General features: G+C 42.8%; 2 protein-coding genes across 2 annotated transcripts; one reads left to right on the top strand and one right to left on the bottom strand.

Moving 5' to 3' along the window:
- The first annotated feature begins 5,083 nt into the window (after positions 1-5,083).
- ilf2 (interleukin enhancer binding factor 2) lies at positions 5,084-16,164 on the top strand. The gene is made up of 15 exons (XM_070845854.1): positions 5,084-5,171; positions 5,659-5,718; positions 7,990-8,032; positions 8,907-9,011; positions 9,113-9,190; positions 9,661-9,763; positions 10,100-10,165; positions 10,438-10,554; positions 11,595-11,673; positions 11,776-11,863; positions 11,986-12,047; positions 12,143-12,257; positions 12,585-12,675; positions 14,897-15,060; positions 15,990-16,164. Exons 1-14 carry the CDS (start codon positions 5,167-5,169, stop codon positions 15,046-15,048), a joined length of 1,164 nt encoding a protein of 387 aa, XP_070701955.1. The 5' UTR covers positions 5,084-5,166; the 3' UTR covers positions 15,049-15,060; positions 15,990-16,164.
- Positions 16,165-16,213: 49 nt separating this feature from the next.
- pex11b (peroxisomal biogenesis factor 11 beta) lies at positions 16,214-22,419 on the bottom strand. Its single transcript, XM_070845855.1, has 4 exons — positions 22,231-22,419; positions 19,527-19,642; positions 19,244-19,445; positions 16,214-18,983 (listed from the first exon to the last, which is right to left on the bottom strand). The coding sequence occupies exons 1-4, from the start codon at positions 22,284-22,286 to the stop codon at positions 18,569-18,571; spliced, it is 789 nt and encodes a 262-aa protein (XP_070701956.1). The 5' UTR covers positions 22,287-22,419; the 3' UTR covers positions 16,214-18,568.
- Between the last annotated feature and the right edge of the window lie 1,124 nt (positions 22,420-23,543).

Here is a 23,543-nt window from a genome sequence, read left to right as displayed (position 1 = left end):
CACTTTCTTTGATGAGTTATAAATGATAGAAACAGCAACCCTGCTACAAGCTGCAACATGCATTTCATTCTTCAGACCAGCTTTCTATGTACATGGATTTCTTACCTGAAATAGCTATGGTCACTAAACACAGAGTATCTGTCCACAGCCATCTCACTTGTGCCATGGTGAGTCAGGTAGTCCAATATTGCTCCGATGATCTCTGGGAAGTTGATCTCTGCCTGACTACATGAATGGTGTAGTCATTCATGTCAAGGGTTTCATTTATTCAGGATAAGAGTGGGCAGGGATTAGAGGCTGGTCCAGATCTGAATGATATCACTTCTTACTGATTTTATGGTTCAGATTTAAAGACAAATCTGCCTCGTGTACACAGAGTTTGCTTTGGCTAGGAAATACAGCTTGATTTATTTTGTGTAGATATCTGTGTGTTGTGTGTGTTGTTATTTCATTAAAATTATTAACTCGTGTTAAATTCACTTGCAACAAGTTGTGGTAGGAGTCTGTTGTATATGCTACTGTCAGAGTTAATTGTCGTACTAAAAGCCTGGGGAGAATGTTAAATTTTTGTTTGAAATTAACTCAATTAAGTAACTATCTGTATCTAACTCTGTCGGTTAAGCACTATAGATGATGGATGGATGGATGGATGGATGGATGGATGTATCTGTATCTAGCTCTGACTGTTCGTGTCTGCTGCCACTACTCATATTAACACAGAGCAGATTAATAAAAAACATTTTTACTGAACATAAAATGTTTAGAGAGAGAGATGAGCTGCAAAATGAATACCCCCAGGCAGCAGAAACCTGACAATGCTGAAGAGGAGGATGAACCTTCCTGGAAGGACAAGCCCCCACACGGCATGTACCACCAACAGATAGAAGAGGTGGCTGATATCAAGAAATCCTACCAGTGGCTGGAAAAGGTTAGATTAAAAGAGAGCACAGAAGCACTAATCATGGCAGCACAAGAGCAGGCACTTAAATCACAAGATCAATAGAGGTGGGGGTCTACCACACCAGACAGGACCCAAGGTGCAGGCTGTGCAAAGATGCCCCTGAAACAGCAGGGTGTAAGATGCAGACAGGAACAGCATACATGAGACCATAACAAAATGGTTGGCACAGTGTAGAAATATCTGCGCTGAGTATGGGCTAGAAGTCCTACGATAAGAATAGAACACCCCTCCCAAATGACCAAGCTAAGATCCTGTGGGACTGACAAACTGGTGATGACTAATGACTGACATTGTGCTGATTGACAAACAACAGAAGAAGGCAGTGGGGACAGATGTAGCAATCCCGAGTGTAACGGGCGTGCCTGGCCTACTGCTGTCTTGTATATGGCTGCATGCATGTCCGTTAACCCCTGTGTGATCTGCGTTGTGTTCGAAGGCTGTGCTGAATGAGTGAAGGACCCAGACCACAGCAGCTGCTGCTCCCTCTTTTAATGGAAATGTATGGTGGCTGTCATTCTCAGTACAAGTCAATAAAAAAATGTAAAAAATGCTCTGTAACATGCAGTCTCTTCCATACACGTGGATCATCGAATCCTTCCTCTCAGTTAGTGCAGCGCAGACTGTGCTATTAATTTACTTTTTGCATACAGTACAGGATGAGTATACAATAGCTCATATTAACAGAAAGTGATTAGTATAACAAAACAACCTAAATTGTGTATAAATGCATTTGATTACATATCACACATGCTAAATGTAACCGGCATAAATATTTAGGTAAACAGTGAGCAGAACAGTGCGGCGGCTGCGTCCCGTTTTTTGGACAGTGCATGAAGAGTTGCATAGAGAACAGCCACTGATTACGTCCTATATTCCAGTATATGAAGTGTTGACTACACCATGCAAATCAAATGATGATTGCCACAGAAGTTTTACTTCATGTTGCCACTAGGAGGCGCAATGGCTGTGCGACGTCATGGATAAGACAACTATCTTACATGTTGAAGATTTTAGGTTCAAAAGACTGGAATTATAAGAATTTTATTTGTCAATACAATTTAAACAAACAATCAAGAAAAAACTGTCCTATAGATAGAGAGACAGTGGTTCTAAACTTCCAATTTAACCTTGAAAGAACAGCTTGTGTACTTTAGCATTGCGGTTCAGATAATACTGGGTTGAAAAAAGAGGTTGAAAAATGAGGTTGAAAACATTCGATATTCATAGCTATCAATCAATCAAGAGAGAGAGAGAGAGAGAAAACAAACAGCAACTAAAATAATAACAGCAACTATAGCAGGAATGCAGCTAATGAATTAGCAATATGGTAGTATTGAAAAACATGACGAGTGGCTGACGATCCGCAGCAGTGATTCATGAAGCAGAGAATCACAGCAGGAGAACCAGGACCAGGATCCACAGGAACCAGAGAGATGAGAAAAGCACAGAAAGGCTCCGGGGAAGATACCAAGTTAGTAAAAGACATTAAAGAGACATGAAGTAGAAGGATGGAGAGGAAGAGGAAGAGAGAGGAGCCTAGTGCATCATGGGAGTCCCCCAGCAGTCTAGGCCTATAGCAGCATAACTAGGGGCTGGTCTAAGGCCTGAGCCAGCCCTAAACTATAGGCTTTATCACAAAGGAAGGTTTTTAGTCTACTCTTAAATGTAGAGAGGGTGTCTGCCCCCCAAACCCAAACTAGAAGGAGATTCCACAGGAGAGGAGCCTGATAGCTGAAAGCTCTGGCTCCATCACTACTTTAGAGGACTTTAGGAACCACCAGTAGGCCTGCATTCTGGGAGCGCAGTGCTCTAGTGGGGTAGTACGGTACTATGAGCTCTTTAAGATATGATGGAACCTGACCATTAAGAACCTTGTAGGTGAGGAGAAGGATTTTAAACTCTATTCTAGATTTTACTGGAAGCCAATGAAGAGAAGCCAGTACAGGAGAAATATGATCTCTTCTCTTAGTTCTCATCAGAACACAAGCAGCAGCGTTCTGGACCAGCTGGAGAGTCTTTAACGACTTATTGGGGCAGCCTAATAATAAGGAGTTACAATAGTCCAACCTAGAAGTGACAAATGCATGAAGCTATGAAGACCACACAACCATCAATCCTGTCACTAACAACATAACTGCTCTGGATGGCATTACTCTGGCCTCCACCTCCACTGTGAGGAATCTCGGAGTCTTATTTGATCAGGATTTGTCCTTTAACTCCCACATAAAACAGATTTCTAGAACTGCCTTTTTCCATATATGTAATATTGCTAAAATCAGGCCCATCATATCCATAGATGATGCAGAAAAATTAGTCCATGCATTCACACACATTCCCTCATTAAAAAGTATAAATAAATCAAAAAATAATGACTATAAGAAGCTTTTCCTGCTTTTCCTCCTTGTCTATGTAAGTAGCTGTGAAAGCTGTAAATTCAGTAGGTCCATTTCTTAAATGCTGAGATTGTATTACTTATGAATGACAATCCTCACATTCATTTTCTATAAAAAAACTGTTTTTATGTCAAATATGACGTCTAAAGGATCAAATCTTTGATTCTCTCCTCAACAGTGGCATAGCAAAACAAATAAAGTGTGACACCGTTGTTTTTCAATAATATCATACTGCTAATCTTTTAGTCACATTCCTATTGCTAGTTGTAGGGTTGATTTTCTGTGGTTGTCGTAATGAAGAGAGGAGTCCAAGATTCATTCAAGAAGTTTATGTAGGTTTACGAGCTCAGAGTCTAACATCACAGGCATAGATGAGACTAAAGAATACAGAGCAAAGCTTTCACATATATATAGGATTCCACAAGCAAGATCTGGTTTCAGGTATGTGAGGGGGTACCCCAAAGATGGACTTAACCTTTATATGAGCTGACCATCGTCCAGACAAAGTGGAGTCAGGAAGATAGAATGCTGACTTGAGGGGAACGTGTATGTTATCTAGGACACATGTCCCTGCAGCTTGTTACATGAAAAAGACATTCTAACACTAGTGCTATAGTCACTGCTAGTACGTTGGTTGCTGTTTGTGTTATCTGTCTCTCTCTCTCTCTCTCTCTGTCTCTGTCTATGTCTCTCTCTCTCTCTCTCTCTGTCTCTCTGTCTCTCTCTGTCCAACCTCCACCCAACATGGACCCCTACAGAAGCCGCCCACATTGAGCCTGGGTCTGTTCGAAGTTTCTTCCCGTTAAAGAGGAGTTCTTCTTGCCACTGTTGCTCAATATAACATCTGATGCTGCTCATGTGGGAATTCTTGAATCCTTAATGTTGAATTCCTGAATCGTTGGGTCTCTCTCTAATTAAAGAGTTTGGTCTAGACCTGCTCTTCATGTAAAGCATCTTGAGATAACGCTGATGTGATTTGGCGCTATATAAATAAAGATTGATTGATTGATTGATTGATTGACAAACTTAGACCACCTTAATAGGTAAACTGGATTTATTTTTGTGAATCTAGCAGGAAGTAAGTAGTTCTTCCTCTCTTCTGTCTTCCTGTAAATTCTTGAGGGCTGCTGGAAACTGTCTGACTTAACTGCAACTTTTTGTCTCCACCCCCTGATCTCATTTAGATATCTTTTGGGAAAGGAAAAGCAAAGGTGATGCTTAGGGAGGAAATGATGAAGAAATTGCAAGACAGGTGGGACAGGGATGACGGCCAAAGAATATGCAAATATGAAAATATTACAGAGTTCAGAAAACCATTAATATACAGGATGTGTTGCAAGGAAACAGAGGAGAGGATACAGTTTTAAGTAGACTAAGGTTTGACCACACAGGTTTAATTAAACATTATTTCTGCATGGGACAAGTATGTCAGATGAATGTTCTGAAAGTAAGTAAGTATTACAGAGGATATGGAACACATGTTCATATACTATCAAAAGTATAGTGAAGAGAGGATAAGACATAAATAAGGCAGGAAGAGAATGGAAGCTTGTGGATATTCTGGGAACAGCAGGAGATGGTGTAGAGGATGCACTGAAAGCAGTGGAGGGATGTCTGAAGACAAGAGACAAGATTATACCATAGAAGTAGTCCATGGTGATATCTCGTACTACACTACCCACTACAGTAGGTGGCAGTATGCAGCTTTAAAAAACGTGAAGAAGAAGAAGAACAGGAAGCAGCCCCTGCAAAAGGAGCCGGTGATCAGTTCTCCTACAATTTTCACTTTAAAGTATCAAAACGTCGTACGCAATGAGGTACATGTATTTTGATACGACTAATATTAAATGCCATTAGTTGTATCCTGTGGTAGTAAGCACCTTTTGGTGCCTGGTAGAGCGGGTTGGGAGCGCAGCTAGCTGCGTGCATTGTTTGAACGCTGGCTACAACGATAGCTAATATGTTAGCGAGTTCATTATCTTTATTCATTAAAGTGTCGTCGCCGTTGGGGGTATTAATGGTTTAATTGCTGAGCTGCGGATGAATTTGTAATTTTACTCCGGTAACTTACTCTCCTGTGGGCTAACGTTAGCTAGCAAGTAACGCCAGCTGAACGAATGAATGAATGAATGCATTAACAGCGATGTGTGTGTTGGTTTAACGAGCATTAATGTTCGCAAGTGGTATTAACGAGGTTAATGCCTAAAGCCAGTCGCCGCGGCACCAACACTCACAACGTTAACATTGACAAGAAAATGTATGTGAGCAGTTCCGCCATGTTAACGTTACGGTGTTTGTGTCCAGAGGGGACCGCGGCAGGGGCCGGGGAGGCCGCTTCGGGTCCCGCGGAGGAATGGTCCAAGGGTGAGTTCAGCCGCCGAGCTACTACTGTTGGCTTGTATCCATCAACATGTTGAAGATGCCACGATGAAAAGTCACCGTGCTTCCCTCAGCGCTGGTTTCTGACATGGCTCTGTAATCATTCAAAGCAAACTCCAGGTTTTCTTTCAAACTGATCACAAATGGAGTATCCTCGGCAGGTGATGATATTCATACGATAATCAATGAGTATAACCCTCCTGTATAAGGCCTACACGGTTTTGGTTGGCACAGGGCTTAGTCCCATTTCAGAGGCTCACATCTACAGAGATGTGGCTTCATCTCAGCGCCCCGGATCAATCTACTACTACTAAATGGTCTGTATTTCTATAGCGCCTCTCTAGTCATTTTGACTACTCGAAGCACTTTTACTTCACATCCTCATTCACCCATCAGGAGGAGACAAAGTTGGAGAAGACTCTTCTTTCACACACACTCAGGCACCAGTAAAAAGGAGAATATATTTCTAGAACAAAACGATAGTCATCTAAACTATTCAAATTCGAATATTTGAAAATCATGACCCATTTCTAATATTCAGAGTTGTGCATAGCTGATGCTGATCACTGATGGTCTTGTGACATGATAGAGCTCAGGATCTAGGTGTTCTTTGTCACTCCAGTTGTGCCAGCACACCCACACTGTGTAGGAGGCTTTAAACTGGGGGAGGAACAATAATGAATGTCTGCAGACAACAGTGAAGCTGGTGGAGGTTCCTTGTGAGTTTGGGGCTGCATTTCTGCAGATGGAGATGGCATTAGGTCAGAGTTAATGGTGTCCTCAGTGCTGAGAAATACAGGCAGGTACTAATCCATCATCAGTACCATCAGGGAGGCGTCTGATTGGCCCCAGATTGATTCTGCAGCAGGACAGCGACCCAAACATACAGCCAATGTCATTAGGAGCTATCTTCAGCGTAACAAGGAGTCCTGGAAGTGATGGTGTGCCGCGTGATAAAAAGTGATAAAAGGTGCTGAAAAAGGTACAGTCAGTGAAGAGGTGTTTATACATTGAATGTTTGTGTCCTAGACCAAGGAAATGTGACAGGAGGCTCCAATACACCAGACTGGAGTTCTTCCTAGGTGAATGGGTATTGTAGAGATGGTGTGGATTTTAGAGTCCTGTGTCTCCTCCCTGCAGCTGTTTTGTGGGTGTGACCCTCTGGGACTCTAGTTAGTTTTGCACTCGCCCGTCTAAAGGCCCTTTTGTTGTATGAGATGTGATGGTACGGTAGAAGAGGCCTGGGGGAACTGTGCTTGGATTTGATGTTGGCTAGTTTGGACTGCATCTACTAACTGTAATCCCCCATACCCTGTTTTATTGTCATTCTTAGCGTGTAATGCATCTGTTTGTACTCCGCCTGTAAGCCGGAGGTGGAGGCTGTGGCCCATTAGTGGAAAGCTGCACAGACATCAGTGTTAACCCATGGCCTCTGGTTGGGCAATGTTTTTATTGTTTTCTGGGGACAACGTCATCAGTGCATTTCTTGATGAAGCAGGTGACTGTGTCTTTGTAGTTATTGTTTATCACTGTAACCCCTGCAAACCCCTGGTCGAAAGGGCCAACACAGCAGCATGAGGTACTCCGGGTCGGCGGTGCAGAAGGTTCCGACCATCCCAATGTTGTTCTGGTCACACTAGGCCCAGTTAAACATAATACATACACCTCTTCCCTTAATTTCCTCGGAGAGCCCTTTGTCTCTATCCATGCGATAAACGGAGAAACCAACTGGGTTGACGGCGTGGTCTGGTGCCTCAACCTACAGCCAGGCCTCTGTGAGGCAGATCGCATTGAAGTTTCTGATGTCTTTCCTCTGCTGAGTTTTCCTTAGTTTAGGAAATTGTGAGAGGGGATCGGATGTAGGGAGATCTTGGTTGTGCTGAGTGCAGGCCTTCCTGATGTTCAGTGTTTCTCTGATAGGTGTTGCCTACGCCATCAGCGGTTGTTTGCCATTCGTCTTCTATGGTGCCGTGTAGAACAAGGCATTTAAATCTTTTGCATTTAGTGTTAAAATTCATATTGGAAGCCATTGCAAAGAGTAGAGCATAAATTGCTCTTTTTCTAATGTTATGCCATTGTGGAAATGAACAAAGAAATTCCTTATGTCATGAGTTATTTCCAGCATGAGCATGTTGAACGTTGAGGATTATTTCCAAGACCAAACAGAATCGTGTTACATCCAGAATGACATTTAGATGATGCTGTGATACTCTTATGTACAAACCGTTGATTTATTTTTCTGTCCCTTTTGTTTAGGTACCGTCCATTTGTCCCACACATCCCATTTGATTTTTATGTGGTGAGTAAACCTGACTGTTAGAAGGGTATTTTGTTCATCTCTGAATGCAGCCAGCGTCACTTTTTCATGTGGCTGGGTGAAGTCAGAAGTGTCTGCTGGTATGTCTGTAACCACACCTGGAGTATACCTGCACATCACTGTAGGAAGGTCAGAAGGGTTTCGAGGCTTGTTCAGTAAGCAAAAGCTTGTTCTGCAAATTCTGTCTGCATGATTATGTTCAGGACATCATGCTTCTCCAATAAAACTACCGGAGTACTCTAATGGTGTGTTTCCACCAAGCACGAAGCGAATATTGGCCTTCGCTCGAGTTTGATGTTGCGTGAGTAATCACAATGACAGGAGACCTAGAGCTAATTCTTGTGCTAACTGGGGCTAGTGCTTATGCTAACGTGCTTCATAGAAAAGTACCACTGAATACTAGAATCAAATAACAGGCACATTTTCAGTTGTCCAATTTACTTGCTGGCTGTTTTTTTCGAGCCCTCTCCTCTTCTGTCTGGTTTCTGTTCCGTGGTGAGTGGTAGCTTCGGGTGCCCGCAGACTACAACTGGGCTGCTTCAAGTTTGATTCACCATCAGGATGCCAGGACAGACTGTCAGTGCTGAGATTCCCCTCGAGGATATGTTCACTGAAGTCACCTCTGTGGGAAATCAGAACTCTCTGCCTGGCAAAGTTTTCGCTCAAGTTTAATATTTCGTGCCCATTCTCCTCATTTCTGTCGCCTGCCGCAAATTGATGTCGTCTTGCGTCTTTGCGTTGACTCTGTATGTAATTTGTTCGTGGCTTGATGGTTGGTGGAAACGCATCATAATAATGTGATTATGCCGGTAGTAAAATAAATGAAGTACTGAAGCAGGCGGTTGTTTATCACAAGTGTGAGATGGCCTTTCCAAGAGTGAAGCCTGCACCCGACGAGACAGCTTTCAGTGAGTGTCTGCTAAAGAGAAACCAGGATCTGAGCCCAACACCTGCAGAGCAGGTCAGTCCCTTGCAAGGTCTTGCCAATTTGTTTTATCCATGCTCTGTGTTGTTTACGTTCATTGACACAAACCCTTTTTATTGTTCTCTTCCTTCATTTAGTCCTCCATCTTGTCCCTGGTCACAAAGATCAACAATGTCATCGACAACCTGATTGTTGCACCTGGCAACTTTGAAGTGGTGAGTCACTTCTTTTCGACGCACATTTAACGTCCGGAACAAATCTGTGATGCACACAATTGTATTTCAGATCAATGTGTGCAATGTACCATGTCCCTATCCTCTACTTGTGTAACAGTGTATGTCAGTGGTTCTCAGCCTGGGTCTGGGACCCCCCAATAGTCCTTGAGTTCCAGAGGGTCCCCAGAAATATGGGGAATAGTTTGATTTCACTATTATTTAATTGAATAGAAGTTAGCTCGATTAAAGAATATGTGTGACTGTCTCCGGTTCATTGGTTTCACACCATAAACAGTGACTCTACAGTACAGACAGTTATGGAATAACTTAATCCTATCAGACTACATCTTATCAAAAACAGGTCTGCGTCCTGATGTGCATCAATTTGGGGGTCTGCAGCATGTGGGTAACCTGAGCTAGTTAATAATATTGGTAAGTAACATGTTAATAACGTCATACCTCTTTCCTAGCAAATTGAAGAGGTGCGTCAGGTGGGCTCTTACAAGAAGGGTACCATGACAACAGGACACAACGTTGCTGACTTGGTTGTAATCCTCAAGATCCTCCCTACATGTAAGTAATTAGTAAAGAAGAATGTTATCTTGGAAAAACCCTGGGCCCTATTTTTGCTCATTTTGGGTCACAATGACTGTAAGGTGCAAAAAGTTGTGGGATCGTCAGTCCTCAGCTGCAGCAACATTATGAAAATGATCCCTAGAAACACTGTGCAATACCCCACTGCCGAAGGAATAGCCTTGAGCTGGTCATTGTGACAGGCGATATCCTTTCTTTTTGAATTTGATGCCTGATCCAAAAAATAAATGGCTTGTGGTCATTCTACTGACTTTATTCAGATCCCTTTGTGATGCAACCTGTGCATTGTTGGATAATGTTTTTTTTCTTGTACAGTGGAGGCAGTTGCTGCTCTTGGCAACAAAGTAGTGGAGACCCTTCGCTCACAGGACCCTACTGAAGGTAGCACAACAAGGGACTGTTTTTCAAGTTGTCATTAATAAATGTACGCTTTGAGTTGAACAGGGTAATACATGAGAAAGGCCTACTCTGACCAGTTCATCTAGCAGATGTTAAACTATAGGCAGTAAAGACGCAGCAATGATTTACGTAGCTTTGTTTCATTTGATCCAAGATTGAAACCATGCAGTTGTTTGCTTATTTAAGCAGTTGATTATTGGTTAGTTAATTATGTTTATCTGGTAGACAGCTGACTGTGTATCTGCTGGTTTCAGTGCTGTCCATGCTGACCAATGAGACAGGCTTTGAGATCAGTTCAGCTGATGCTACAGTCAAGATCCTCATCACCACCGTCCCTCCAAACCTGCGAAAGCTGGACCCTGAGCTGCACTGTATGAACTTTCACATGTCCAACACACACATACATTCAACATATGAAAGAACTGGAAACCTTTAACACACCGGCGATGCTCATCTTAACTTTGGACCATTATGTTCTACTTAAAAGGGAAACTCCCTCCCTTCCCTTGCACGGATGGTTGAACTCACCAGTGCTGCAGTTCTCCTTCCCTCCATGTGCTGACTGTGCAGAAATTGTCTTTGAATTGTTTGGATTATTTCTTTCCGCCCCAAAAGTATCTTGAGCTCAAAGAATGCAAAACTTATGGCAACAAATCTTAAACGAGACATCAGAAGTCTCACCTGCAGATAACATCAGTCCTTATGGTGCGCTGTGACAAGGTGCTTTTACAGTCAGTCACTTAGAATCTCTGTGATGGAAACAAAACATTTTTCTCACAGTTGCTTTGATGCAGTGTTTGCCACGGCTATTTTTCCACTATTTTGAAAAGTTCAAAGCTGTCAAAAGTTTTCTACATTCACTTTTTTCCCCAAGCAGTGCGTGCATAAATGGGGAATAAATTAGTACTGACTGAGGGCTGGATTCAAAGTCACACTGAAAATCAAAGTAAAGAATTGAAAAGAATCACAGACTGATCCAACTTGCATGAATTTCATTATGGCAACTCATAATGTGACTCAGTAGTGTGTATGACCCCTGCATACCTGCATGCACCCCCAACAACGTCTGGGGACGCTCCTGATGAGACGGTGGAAGATTACCGTAGGTTGTAGTCTTTACTCGCACACTGCTCGTGTTTTTTCCCACACATCTATTCTTAGAGGCAAATACAAATGAAATACTTGCACTGTTAGCCCTGAATTTGGGCCAAGGTGCCCCAAAGTTTTCAGCCTATTTTACATAAACTCACATATTAGGGTGGCTGTAAGCTATCAGTGATCCACAAGAGAACGCCATGATTGTGATTAGAGTTTCTAATCGTACAAACAGGTTAAGCAAAACTATGCTCAAAAAAATCACCATAAATCTTTTTACAACACATCTTTAGATATTTTTTACTTCCTTCTTCAGTGGACATCAAGGTGCTGCAGAGTGCCCTTGCTGCAATCCGCCATGCCCGCTGGTTTGAGGAGAACGCCTCGCAGTCGACGTGAGGATGCCTCCTTTAAATCTTTAACTTCCATTAGATAAGCTGGGTATAGACATGAACACACTTGAATTTACTGGATTATTTGATATTGACAATCCTCAGGGTCAAAGTGTTGATCCGCCTGCTGAAGGACCTGAGGCTGCGCTTCCCTGGGTTTGAACCCCTAACTCCCTGGATCCTAGATCTGCTGGTAAGATCACGAGTCTGCAGCTACACACATTTGACTAGACAGAGCAACAGATATTGGGTTAGTTTTGGATATTGGTACATGTGCATCACCAGTGATGAGGCCTTAACCCAACTGTGCTGCAGGGCCACTCTGCTGTGATGAACAACCCGTCCAGACAGCCACTGTCCCTGAACATGGCCTACAGGTTGGTACCCACTCACCTCCAGTTTTCATTTCCATACAGTCACTATAGATGGGACATTGTCGCTAAGCTTTGTGTTGGATTTGTGTGTTTCCAAGGCGCTGCCTGCAGATGCTGGCTGCTGGCCTCTTTCTGCCTGGCTCTGTGGGCATCACTGACCCCTGTGAGAGTGGAAACTTCAGGGTGCACACAGTCATGACTTTGGAACAGCAGGTAGGTCCGGTCCCATCCATATACTGCAGCCATACAGGGAGCACTGTTATTCCACTCTTTATGGTACATCACTTAGTTATACTCAGTTGTGACACTCTTTGCAGTGATATGAGGCAGTAGCACTCCTGAAAGTAGAAAGCATTGATCACACCGGCCGTTTGATTTTATCAGATAAAGTGTTGCATGAACCTGATGGTTAGTTTGGTCTAGACCTGCTCTTTGTGGAAAGCGTCTTGAGAGAACGCTGTTATGAATTGTTGCAATATAAATAAAGATTGATTGATTGCTGATGGTGTGATAATGTTCAGTGTATTTGTGTTTGTGCAGGACATGGTGTGTTTCACAGCTCAGACACTGGTGAGGGTGCTCTCTCATGGAGGCTACAGGAAGATTCTTGGCCTTGAGGGAGATGCCAGCTGTAAGACAATTTCATTCTTCAATATGTGATGTATAGACAAGTGTCTTCTTTCCAGCGGGGGGGGGGGATAGAAAATTCATCACTATAATGTCATAATAGCTTATATGTGAACATTTTCATTATTTAGAAATGAAGCAACTTGCTTGAAACCAGTACAAATGCTTTTTACCACACTACTACACGCTACTTGTCATCTCTGCTAACGTGACACATTGTGGTGAATAAGGGCAGCTAGTAGCTACAGGTAGTAATGTTTGCCTGCAGCCCAAAACACAGGTGTTGCCTACATTATATTAGTGGAAGCTAGTATGAAAATCCTGCTGTTTCCTCAAAATCTACTAGACTTTAAATGTATACCAGCTGCAGTATATAGAGGCAAAATCATAAACTATGCCAATCCTTTTCCTAGTTGACTAGTAGTCGTGAGTTCAGGCCATTAAGTTGAGTTATTGTTGCACATTTATGATATTAATTTAATTGTTTAATTATGGTTATTTTTGGGAGGGTCAAAAATGGCTTTAGTTCTAGGGCCGGGCAAGAATAAATATAGGTTACAATTTCAAGATTGTGCTACCCCTCGTCAGGGGCAAGTTAAAGTCTGATACCCAAAAATGCATCTTGACTTCTTTGTGGGCCAACCCATTGGTGCTATTTGTGTATCGTGTGTTTTTATCATGTGGTGCTAAGCGATCAGCCGAAAGCCTGCAGAACTCAGCATCAGTGTACGATGAAGCGTAAAAGATAGGCTCCAATTTTATTTTTTCATGAAGCAGAATGCAATTGTTCACTTGTCAGAGCCACATTGTTCCACAAAAAGGTGAGGTTTAACTCTCCACATTTGAGGTGTATCAAGTTGATCTGCTAGAAGCATGGAGTATATTTTGAGACTAAAATTTCATACTAAATTTAAAATGGCCGACTTCCTGTTGGGTATAGGTCATGGCACCAAGAGACTGTTTTTTAGGTCTAGACATCATACACGTCTACCAAATTTGATACATCTAGGTGAAATGCACTGCATGGGTGCCATTAAGTCTGCATGCCATAACCAAGAGCAAGAGCAACATCAGATTACACATTTCAGCCCCTTTTTATACATGTGCCAAACTTTGTGAGTTTTCAAGCATGCCTGGCCCTTCCAATATAGCTTCCTGTTTCATGGCAAATAATTCACACTGGAACTTCTGGAATGGGTAGAGCTAATGAAAGCCAATAGGACATATGTGCCAAATGATGAGAGGGATGTGCATGTCAAATGTAGTGAATATTGGATGATTGGAGTGGACGTTGGCTGACTTACACCAACTTCCTGTTTCAATTTTTGGGTAAAAATCTATCGCTATGCATTTTATGAAACTTTACAAGCTTCACAGTTTAGCATCGTAAACTTCTTTTAAGATATCAGGTACTGATTTTGAAGTCGCTTTGCTTAAATCTCCAGGACGAGTTTGTAAAGGGACAATGCCTGTCCATGGCTTCACTTTTCTAGAAGCCGCCATTGATTTGATTTGCAAAACACATGCCCAGGAATCATGAAATATTAAGTTTTGCCCCTCCCAATGCACACGCAAAGTTTCATGAGTTTTCAAGCACCCCTTGTACCTTAGAAATTCTAAGTAATTGGGGGGCCCTATAGGGCTGACATGGTAAATGGTCTGTATTTTGTATAGTGCCTTCAGTCATTTCGACTACTTTTTACATCACATCCTCATTCAGGAGGAATCTTAGTTGGAGGAGACTGTTCTTTCACACACTGAAGCTGCTTCAGGAGCAAGTTGGGGTTCAGGGTCTTGCCTGAGGACACTTCAACATTCTGACTCATAGGAGCCACCAACCTTTCGATTGAGGGATGAGCCACAGCCGTCCCAACACGCCTCACCCTAGCTCGACTGTGATATCAATTTAGCAATTTCCCAATCCAAATGTGGGTGTAAAGTCATTCAGTGCAATTCTTTGCAATTTTTATCTTTGTCATTTCTATAAAAATAACAGGTTCTTCTCGTCATGGACCATTTAGTCCCCTAGCATTTTCATGCTCGGGCCCTTCTAATGAACATGAAGATATGCAGTAGCCAGATCCTTTTCTATGAATATTTTATTTTCCACTTGGGACATTCAGTGTCATGCTTTTATAATCTGACCCGTGATTCTTCACATTGTGCCTGTGTGCACAATAAAATGAATACATTCTAATTGGGCAGTTGTGTGGCTGTTGTTGCAGACCTGGCAACAGAAATGTCTACATGGGATGGCGTGATCGTCACTCCGTCAGAGAAGGCCTACGAGAAACCTCCAGAGAGGAAGGAGGAGGAAGATGAAGCTCTGGAGGAGGGAGGAGATGGAGAGGATGAGAGTATGGAGACCCAGGATTGATGAGGAGCTCAGGTTGGAGCTTCTCCACATTTTACCAACAGCACATACATTTAGCCATTCAGATATTTTACAGAAGTCCCATGATATAAACCTTTTAATAGTTCAAAGTGGTGGATGCATGTCTTTTTTCCAAGCCTTAGTTTGAGCTTTCCCTCAAAATATATTTCCAGTGACCTTAAAATGGTGTATCCACAAACACAACAAAGTCCCTTATTTTCTCTTAAACGAGCCACATTGGAGTGGTGACTTTGCTGTTGTCTCATTAGAAATCAGCTATGTTGTTAAAAGTAGTTGTGTGTGCAGTTTTGTCCATTTAAAGGAGGCATATTTATTTTCCAGTTTATACTAGAATATTTTTATTTTCATCATTTATTTATTATTTTTTTATCATTTTTTATTTTTGCACGTTCAAAAAGGCACTTTTTTCATAGTAGGCACTGCCCACAAATTTCCACATCAGCTCTGCCCTCTCATCTGGATCCACATTAGCTGAGCACCATGCTAATGCAGCGGTCAACAGGTTAATCTGCTTAATAGTCGGACAGCTAGTATCAAACTATCTTTAACAATGTAGCATTAACGGCCCTTGTTAAGACAGCAGTCCCGACTGGAATGGGAGGGACATGGGTAATTTTACCAGAGTTAGTGTTGGCGAGATAACAATAGCAGTCTATGAGGTGGATTCAGGATTTCAGTTTGCAGCAACATCAGCATGGTGATGGGGGTCACAGGTGGGGCCAAATCTAAGTGTTTTCACTGACCTATCGAGCAGGAGAAAAGGAGGATGGTCATTTGCTCATAGTCTGGAGTTCTCTAAAACACATAAAGGACACTTTATTGTGAAAACACGTGCTCCTAATTAGTTACTTTTTATTGTGCTGCTGAGGTCATGTACTACAATACAGTTGGTGTTAACACACTTCTTCTGCTCTCTTTCACAGTGAATGTTGGTAAGCTTACTTGCGTCCTTTCAGCTGAGCCATGGTGTGTCCTTCGGATGTTACCTGATGTGTTCAGAAAGAGGAAGGGCCTCATTCGTTGGTATTTTTTATTTTTCTTGTTTTTACTTTGTAACAGTGAAGAATAACATCCTGAATTAAATTTTTTTATCTTAAATTGAATCATGTTATTTGTGCCAACATTAAAGCAAATTAAACAGTCCAGCCACACACATGCTTTTTATTGCAGGAAGAAATACCTAAGTAACAAAATGAACATGTTGGCGGGGTCTGTGTCATGGTAACAAAGTCCTGTAATGGCAGAGCCAGTTTCAATTCCTCTGTTCCAAAATGTTTACTTTGTGTTTGTGTAGACGTGAAAAAGTGTCCCCTTATGATTTAAACAAAGGACTCAAACCCTTACACATCAATACTGAAAATTAAGTTCCTGAACATCTTCACCCTGGAAGGAATTTTCTAAAAGCTTGTTTTCAATGACCTAATATGCAAAACACAGAAAGCTGCATTTAAAAAAAAAAAAAAAAAAAATCCATATGGAGATGACCTAAGAACTGTTTCAATTAGTTTAGAATGAGCCCTTCTTTTACAGTCCGTCATGTTTTAAAAGACAATAATAATCCAAGCTGAACTAAGATGGAATGTAGTTTGATATGTTGTGAAATTTCTTTGTTATTTTTACTTGACTTGAATGTGTCTTAAACATGGTCTGGAGATGTTTTTTGTACATGTTTTGTGTGTGTGTGTAGACCCCAGGAGGAGTAGCTCCTATTAGTGGGGATCTTAATAAAGAAGAGATCTTGTGTTGCCCAGACAACCAGGGCCTTTTGCATTTTTATGTTTAAGTGGCAGCTTGAATTTGGTGGCATGAAAGATTGAAAGAATAACTTTGTGTTGTGACAAATGGAGGATCATTCTTCTTAAAACTATATACAGTGATAATATTTCAGACTTTCAGTTAGAAAACCCTAATTTATTTATGCTTAAGTAAGGTGAGACATTTCACACCTGACCCTTGCAGCCCTTTCCTCTTTACAGGATTTAGTGGGGAGTTTCTCTTTCAATTAGATATCTCATGTTCCTGCATTCCTCTCACATGACTGACTATCCAGTTACTTGGTAGCTCAAAATAATAGTCATTTTGATTGGTTGTCAAACATCAGGTGGCTGGGTCTTCTCTAATATCTGTCTGTCAAGTGCAAATACAAGATAGAGAGTAGGAATACAACTGCATAAATGTGTGCTGCTGAGAGCCAGCAACTTGTTTTGGTTATTTGGTTACAATGAGCGTTCATCACTGAAATATCTTGGTTTAGCATATTGTGTCCTGTGGAACAACTGGAAGGCTTGTTGTAATTTAATCTGGACCTGACAACACATCACTTTTCCAGATCTACCTGTGCTATGATACATAATATACAGCACTGTGCAAAAGTTTTATGCAGGTGTGAAGAAATTCTGTAAAATAATGCTTTCAAAAATATAAAACTTGATTGTTTATTTTTTATCCATTTACAAAATGCAAAGCGAGCAAACAAGAACAGCAACAGCAGTGAAGCTGGTGGAGGTTCCCTGTAAGTTTGGGGCTGCATATCTGCAGATGGAGATGGCATTAGGTCAGAGTTAATGGTGTCCTCAGTGCTGAGAAATACAGGCAGGTACTAATCCATCATCAGTACCATCAGGGAGGCGTCTGATTGGCCCCAGATTGATTCTCTTGGCGACCCAAACATACAGCCAATGTCATTAGGAGCTATCTTCAGTGTAAAGAAGAACAAGGAGTCCTGGAAGTGATGGTGTGGTGATGGTGCTGTACAAGTGTACCTGGAAGAGCTGATGCTGTTTGGAAGGCAAAGGGAGGTCTCACTAAATATTGGTTAGATTACAATTTTTATTCTATTTGCTCACTTTGCATTTTGTAAAATGATAAAAACAAACAAGTAAACTATTTTTGAAACCTTTCTTTCTTGATATCATTTGTTCATGCCTGTGTAAAACCTTTGGACTGTACTGTATGTCACATCAAATGTGATGTGAGGTCTTCACATTCAGAGTACTGACTTTACTGGAGGTGTCCTTCTCTGTCAGGGTCAATAGTTTGGTTTTTTTAAGATTTAGTTTTCCCACCTTTTTATAGGTCACCAAGAAGCCTGCCTGCCTCCAGTGTGGTGAGCCTGTATTTTCTGCACTCTTGTAAGAAATTGTATGAGCTGCTCAATGACTGAAATGTCAGTATTGAGAGAGACTGCTGCAGTGACTGATATGTAGATTGAATGCTAGATTTATGTGAGTGTGACACAAAGAAGACAGTGGGCTCTGTGCAGCATCACTGCACTTCATCGCTGTGTGGACCTGGGCCACAGATTGTCAAGAATTCAGTAGTCTTCATAGATACAGACTGTCACTTACTTTGAGGAAATTCAAAGGATTTGGATGCCCCTCCACTAGTTCAAAATGTGATCACAGAACATCAGCTGCTACCGTCAAAATGATTAATGTGTTAACTCTGTTATATTCTCATGTCAGTCCTCCTACTCAGATGTACCCCTCTCGTGTATCAGGGTTCATGGCTTGAGTTTAAGCCAGGGGTGAACAATGGTGAGGATGGAAAGGACGGAGGAGACCAGGCCGCAGGCCCCAACAAAGCCCGGCCCTGTAGGGTAAATCCCCAGCCGGTCGAGTGGGATGAAGATATCACAACTGTTCTTCAGCAGGTCCAACAGCAGCGGGGGGTTGCTGTACAGTACCGTCAGCACCAGGTGGAGCTGTCTGCGGAGCCATGCCAACATTACAGGCTGGACCGCAGTGGTCGGAGCACCAGGTGAAGATGGGGAGGACAAGTGGTCAGCGGGCAGGGTGGTGCTGGGGTAGGGTGAGGGCGGGGATTTGGCAGCTCTGTAACGCTCTTCACACTCAACAAGGAGGCGAAGCTCGTACACATCTCGAGTCAGGTTGAGGATCAGAGCAAAGAGGTAGTACCTGCAAATTTCAACCACACAGTTGGTATCAACTGAATTTCAAACTATTGTACACATAGTTGGTGGAAAAGGAAACGTATGAACAGAAAGCTGAAACCCAGCTGCAGAAAACTAAGTGAAACCACAGCTCACTTTTTTCTATAATTCCATTTAAAATGTGTCAAATCAGCCTGACTTTATTTTCACTTCACAAAGAGCGTTACTGATTATTTGTGCTACATGTCATTAAAATGTACACATAGAAAAAAAAACCTCACTTACCTGAAAGATCTCTGACTCCATTTGTGCTGGTCGAGCGTGGAGATGAGGCCCGTTTTTCCAGCCCACAGGACATTGTCACAGGCAAAGTACATGGCTCTGTTGAGGTGGCTGATGGTCAGGCAGAGCCTCAGCACGCTGTCAGAAAGATGGATGGCCCTCTTGGCAGCCTCCAGTGCCTCCACAGAGTTTCCCAGGCGCAGCACTGTGGAATACAAAGACATATCAGCCACAATCCTTAAGCTCTGGTGCTTGAAAAAGAACTCAGACTGGTTGTTTCACTCACACTTTCTTGTCAGGCTCATGTGTGCCTCCAGCTGACTGACGGTTTTGTAAAGTTCCGCCGCTGCCCCGCCCTTCTGCAGAGTGTAGCCCAGGAGGGTGCAAGCATACTGAGCAGCCCTGTGAGTGCAGAACACAAGAGGTCACTGATTTGTTTCAACTGTTTCATGACGGTCACACCCTTTCATTGAGTGTTTCTTTATTTTTAGTATTTTCTACATTGTAGATTAGTTGCACTAAAAACTAAAACTCTGAAGGAAAAGAGTGTTAAACCAGAAGCTTAAAAATCCCCGTCAGAGCTCTAGGTGGACAAACCTAGTTTAGCGTTTCTGTACTGTATGTCAGTAGAACACCCAGATGACCCCCAAAGAGGGAGTGGTTTCACAGGTGGTGGCCACAGACAGTCGCTCTCTCCTTTTCCTTCCCGACTGATTCTTCTCTAGTGTTGGGTTTTGCTAGTGTCCAGGTCACTACTGGTAGCATGAGGCTGTACCTGTAGCCCATTCAGGTTGCACAGGCAGTCCAGCTCCTGCAGGATGGCACATCCATACATGCCGTCGCAAGAAGGTTTGCTGTGTTTTCCAGAACAGTCTCAAGAGCATGGAAGGAGATACCAGGAGACGGGTGGTTACATGAGGAGAGCTGGACAGGGCTGTAGAACGACATCATCCCAGCAGCAGGACCGCTATCTGCTCCTTTGTACACGGAGGGTGTGAGGGTGGCATGAGGGCCCCACCTCCTCTAGTGGGACCTGTGCTCACAGCCCAGCACCGTGCAGCTCTAATGGCATTTGCCAGAGAACCCCGTTTGCCCGGTTCGCCCCATTCTCTTCATAGATGAGAGCAGGTTCACACTGAGCACATGTGACAGAGGTGAAAGTGTGTGGAGACGCTGTGGTGAACGTTATGCTGCCTGCAACATCATCCAGCATGACCGGTTTGGTGGAGGGGAAGTCATGTTCTGGGAGGCATATCCTTGGAGGGTCGCACAGATCTCCATGTGCTAGCCAACAGTACCCTGACTGCTGTTAGGTACCAGGATCAAATCCTCAGAGCCACTGTCAGACCTTATGCTGGTGCAGTGGGCTCTGGGTTCCTCCTGGTGCAGGACGATGCTCGACCTCATGTGTCCAGAGTGTGGAGGCAGTTCCTGGGTGATGAAGGCACTGATGCCATTGACTTGATCCAATTGAGAACCTCTGGGATGTTATGTATCGGTGGATCCTACTTGCATCTGCCAAGTCGTGCCACAGGCTGTCCAGGAGCTCACTGATCCTCTGTTCCAGGTCTAGGAGGAGATCCCCCAGGACATCATCCACCGTCTCATCAGGAGCCCAGACGTTGTTGGGGGTGCATACAGGCACGTGGGGGGGGTCATACACACTACTGAGTCACATTATGAGTTGTCATGATGAAATTCACACCAGTTAGATCAGTCTGTGATTCTTTACTTTGACTTTCAGTGTGACTTTGAATCCAGCCCTCAGTTGGTTTCCACTGACTGTTGTTACATCATTTTGTTCTCAACTAGTGACACAATGTAAAGATTTTGAGTATGAATCTCTGTCTCAATTTAAAAAAATGTAAAAAGCCAACATTAGTTGGGCTGTATTTAAGCACCTAAATTGAGTGAGCCAGACAAACTGTCCATTATTTGGATTTTGCCATTTGTACAAATGTCATAACATAATGAACAGTATTATGGATGTTTCTTCAGCTTCACTCAGTGACATTAAAAAGTGAAGAAAGTGGAAATGTTTCTGTTTGTCTACCAGAAGTCAACAGATTTCAATTATAATGACTGCATTCCAAAGTGTAGATACTACTGGGGCATTATACAGCTCATGTCCAACTGTGCATGTGTCCACTGTACAGCTCACGTCCAACTGTACATGTGTTCACTGTACAGCTCATGTCCAACTGTACATGTCCACTGTACAGCTCATGTCCAACTGTACATGTGTTCACTGTACAGCTCATGTCCAACTGTACATGTCCACTGTACAGCTCATGTCCAACTGTGCATGTTCACTGTACAGCTCATGTCCAACTGTGCATGTTCACTGTACAGCTCATGTCCAACTGTGCATGTTCACTGTACAGCTCATGTCCAACTGTACATGTGTTAACTGTACAGCTCATGTCCAACTGTGCATGTGTCCACTGTACAGCTCATGTCCAACTGTACATGTGTTAACTGTACAGCTCATGTCCAACTGTGCATGTGTCCACTGTACAGCTCATGTCCAACTGTACATGTGTCCACTGTACAGCTCAGAACGGACTTCGTGTTGCACTGGTTGGACCTGAGCTGAAGCTCAGCCACTAAAGCAGGCAGGTGTCCACGGCAGGTGAGGTCAGAGTGGTTTCTACTTCCTTATTCAAACCAAACGTCGTGATAACAACCCCAGTGTGCCGTCGCTTTGTGACACAGCCCTCCGGACCAGGCTTGTCTGGAGGACCGGGTTTCCTCTGGCAACACCTGGAGATAACGTCACATTTCTAAGCTAACACATTAGCTCCTCTGCTAACGGTGTAACTATCGTGTTAGTTAGTTAGTTTGTTGGTTAGTTGTCTCTGCAGAGGCAGCCATTACAACACCAAAGTGAGCGCTGTTTCCCTCATAGTGGTGACATGTCTAGCAGTGGGCCTACTTTGAAGCTCCAGTGAGGTTTCAAACATTACTGTTGATAAAATCCGTAACATTACCTAAGAAGTTTCTCCTTGGCTTGGCTCTGGCCGTTAAACCGAACCCAAGACTCCATGCTGGCCTGTTTTTCTTGGCCTGTAGTTAACCAGCTTTCAGCCAGCTGGTTGTGTCTGCCTGTGGCTCCTGAGCTGTCTGTTTCTGCTGTCTGGTGCTTCCTACAACTAGTGCTCAGCCATATATTTACAATGTCTCTGTCACCCTCTCTGCCCCTCCGTTAATCTTCTTCTTATTATTTTTCTTCTCCTTCTTCGAGTTTTAATGGTGGTTGGCAAACCAGCTGACAGGTGCACTGCCGCCACCTGCTGGACGGCTCTGCAGCGTGCACCATCGCTCTCAGCGTTAGAAGATTGTGTTCTTTAGATAGTATGTTTCCTTGCAGATTCCTCAATGTAATTTTGTTTTATCTATCATTTATGATCGATATGAATGAACTTCTTGCTTTATCACGCCTATCTGTTGCATTAGCTGTCTGTCAGTACATGTTTCAGTTTTATTACAGTGCATTAGGATGTTTCCCTAGGACAGGCATCTTAACGGGTAACAACTATATGTACATATGTATAAAACAAGCACTGTTTGGAAATTATTACTAATGACAGTAATTCCAGAAACATACCTGGATGCATGTCTGCAACCTGTATCTACTTACAATGTGTATTTCAATATTTATAGTTTAATATGTAATACTTTATCTATCATGAGTCATAAGTATGAGGTTAGTGTTTCATTTCACACACAGGGTGTGGTTTCAGAGGTGGGAAAACAATAAAATCAAGCTCATAGTTTTTTTGTTCAACAACTAAAAAACTCAAACCATGTGAAGGCAGTAGGCCTGATATATAAAGCTGCCCAAACCTAAATACTAAATACATGGTTATATACTGTACATTTACATTAGTCTAGCCAATGAAACATGGCTAAACCCAAGAGACAGAAACAGGGTTGAGAAAAGTGAGGATGTCCCCCTCCCCAGTGGTGCCGACGTCCTCGTTTCATGTGGACAGCCACTAAAGCTGTATGACAGGATTCTCTGAAAAGAGAAGGCATTTGAACTCCCCATAACTCTGCTGCTGTTTTGAATTGTGCAAGGAAAAGACCTCTGAAATTCACACACACACTCACACAAGAGATATCCGGTCCTCTAGACAGAATCCTTGGGCAAGACACTGAACCCCAACTTGCTCCTGAAGCAGCTTCAGTGTGTGAAAGTGTGTGAAAGAATAGTCTCCTCCAAAATTAGATTTCTCCTGAATGAATGATGTGTGAATGGATGAATGAGGATGTGATGTAAAGCGCTTTGAGTAGTTGAAAT

The sequence above is a fragment of the Pempheris klunzingeri genome, chromosome 16, assembly GCF_042242105.1.
Source record: "Pempheris klunzingeri isolate RE-2024b chromosome 16, fPemKlu1.hap1, whole genome shotgun sequence".
NCBI lineage: Eukaryota > Metazoa > Chordata > Actinopteri > Acropomatiformes > Pempheridae > Pempheris > Pempheris klunzingeri.
This window is presented reverse-complemented; position numbering and strand designations above follow the sequence as displayed.

Bases quoted from the DNA above. Each gene is read 5' to 3' on its own strand.
- ilf2 (XM_070845854.1), top strand. The intron at 10,166-10,437 runs GTAGCACAACAA...TGCTGGTTTCAG, and splicing joins CTCACAGGACCCTACTGAAG to TGCTGTCCATGCTGACCAAT. The intron at 10,555-11,594 runs GTATGAACTTTC...TTCCTTCTTCAG, and splicing joins GCTGGACCCTGAGCTGCACT to TGGACATCAAGGTGCTGCAG.
- pex11b (XM_070845855.1), bottom strand. From the start codon at position 22,286: ATGGAGTCTTGGGTTCGGTTTAACGGCCAGAGCCAAGCCAAGGAGAAA. The intron at 19,643-22,230 runs GTAATGTTACGG...CTGCACTCACAG, and splicing joins GCCAAGGAGAAACTTCTTAG to GGCTGCTCAGTATGCTTGCA. The intron at 19,446-19,526 runs GTGAGTGAAACA...TGTATTCCACAG, and splicing joins CATGAGCCTGACAAGAAAGT to TGCTGCGCCTGGGAAACTCT.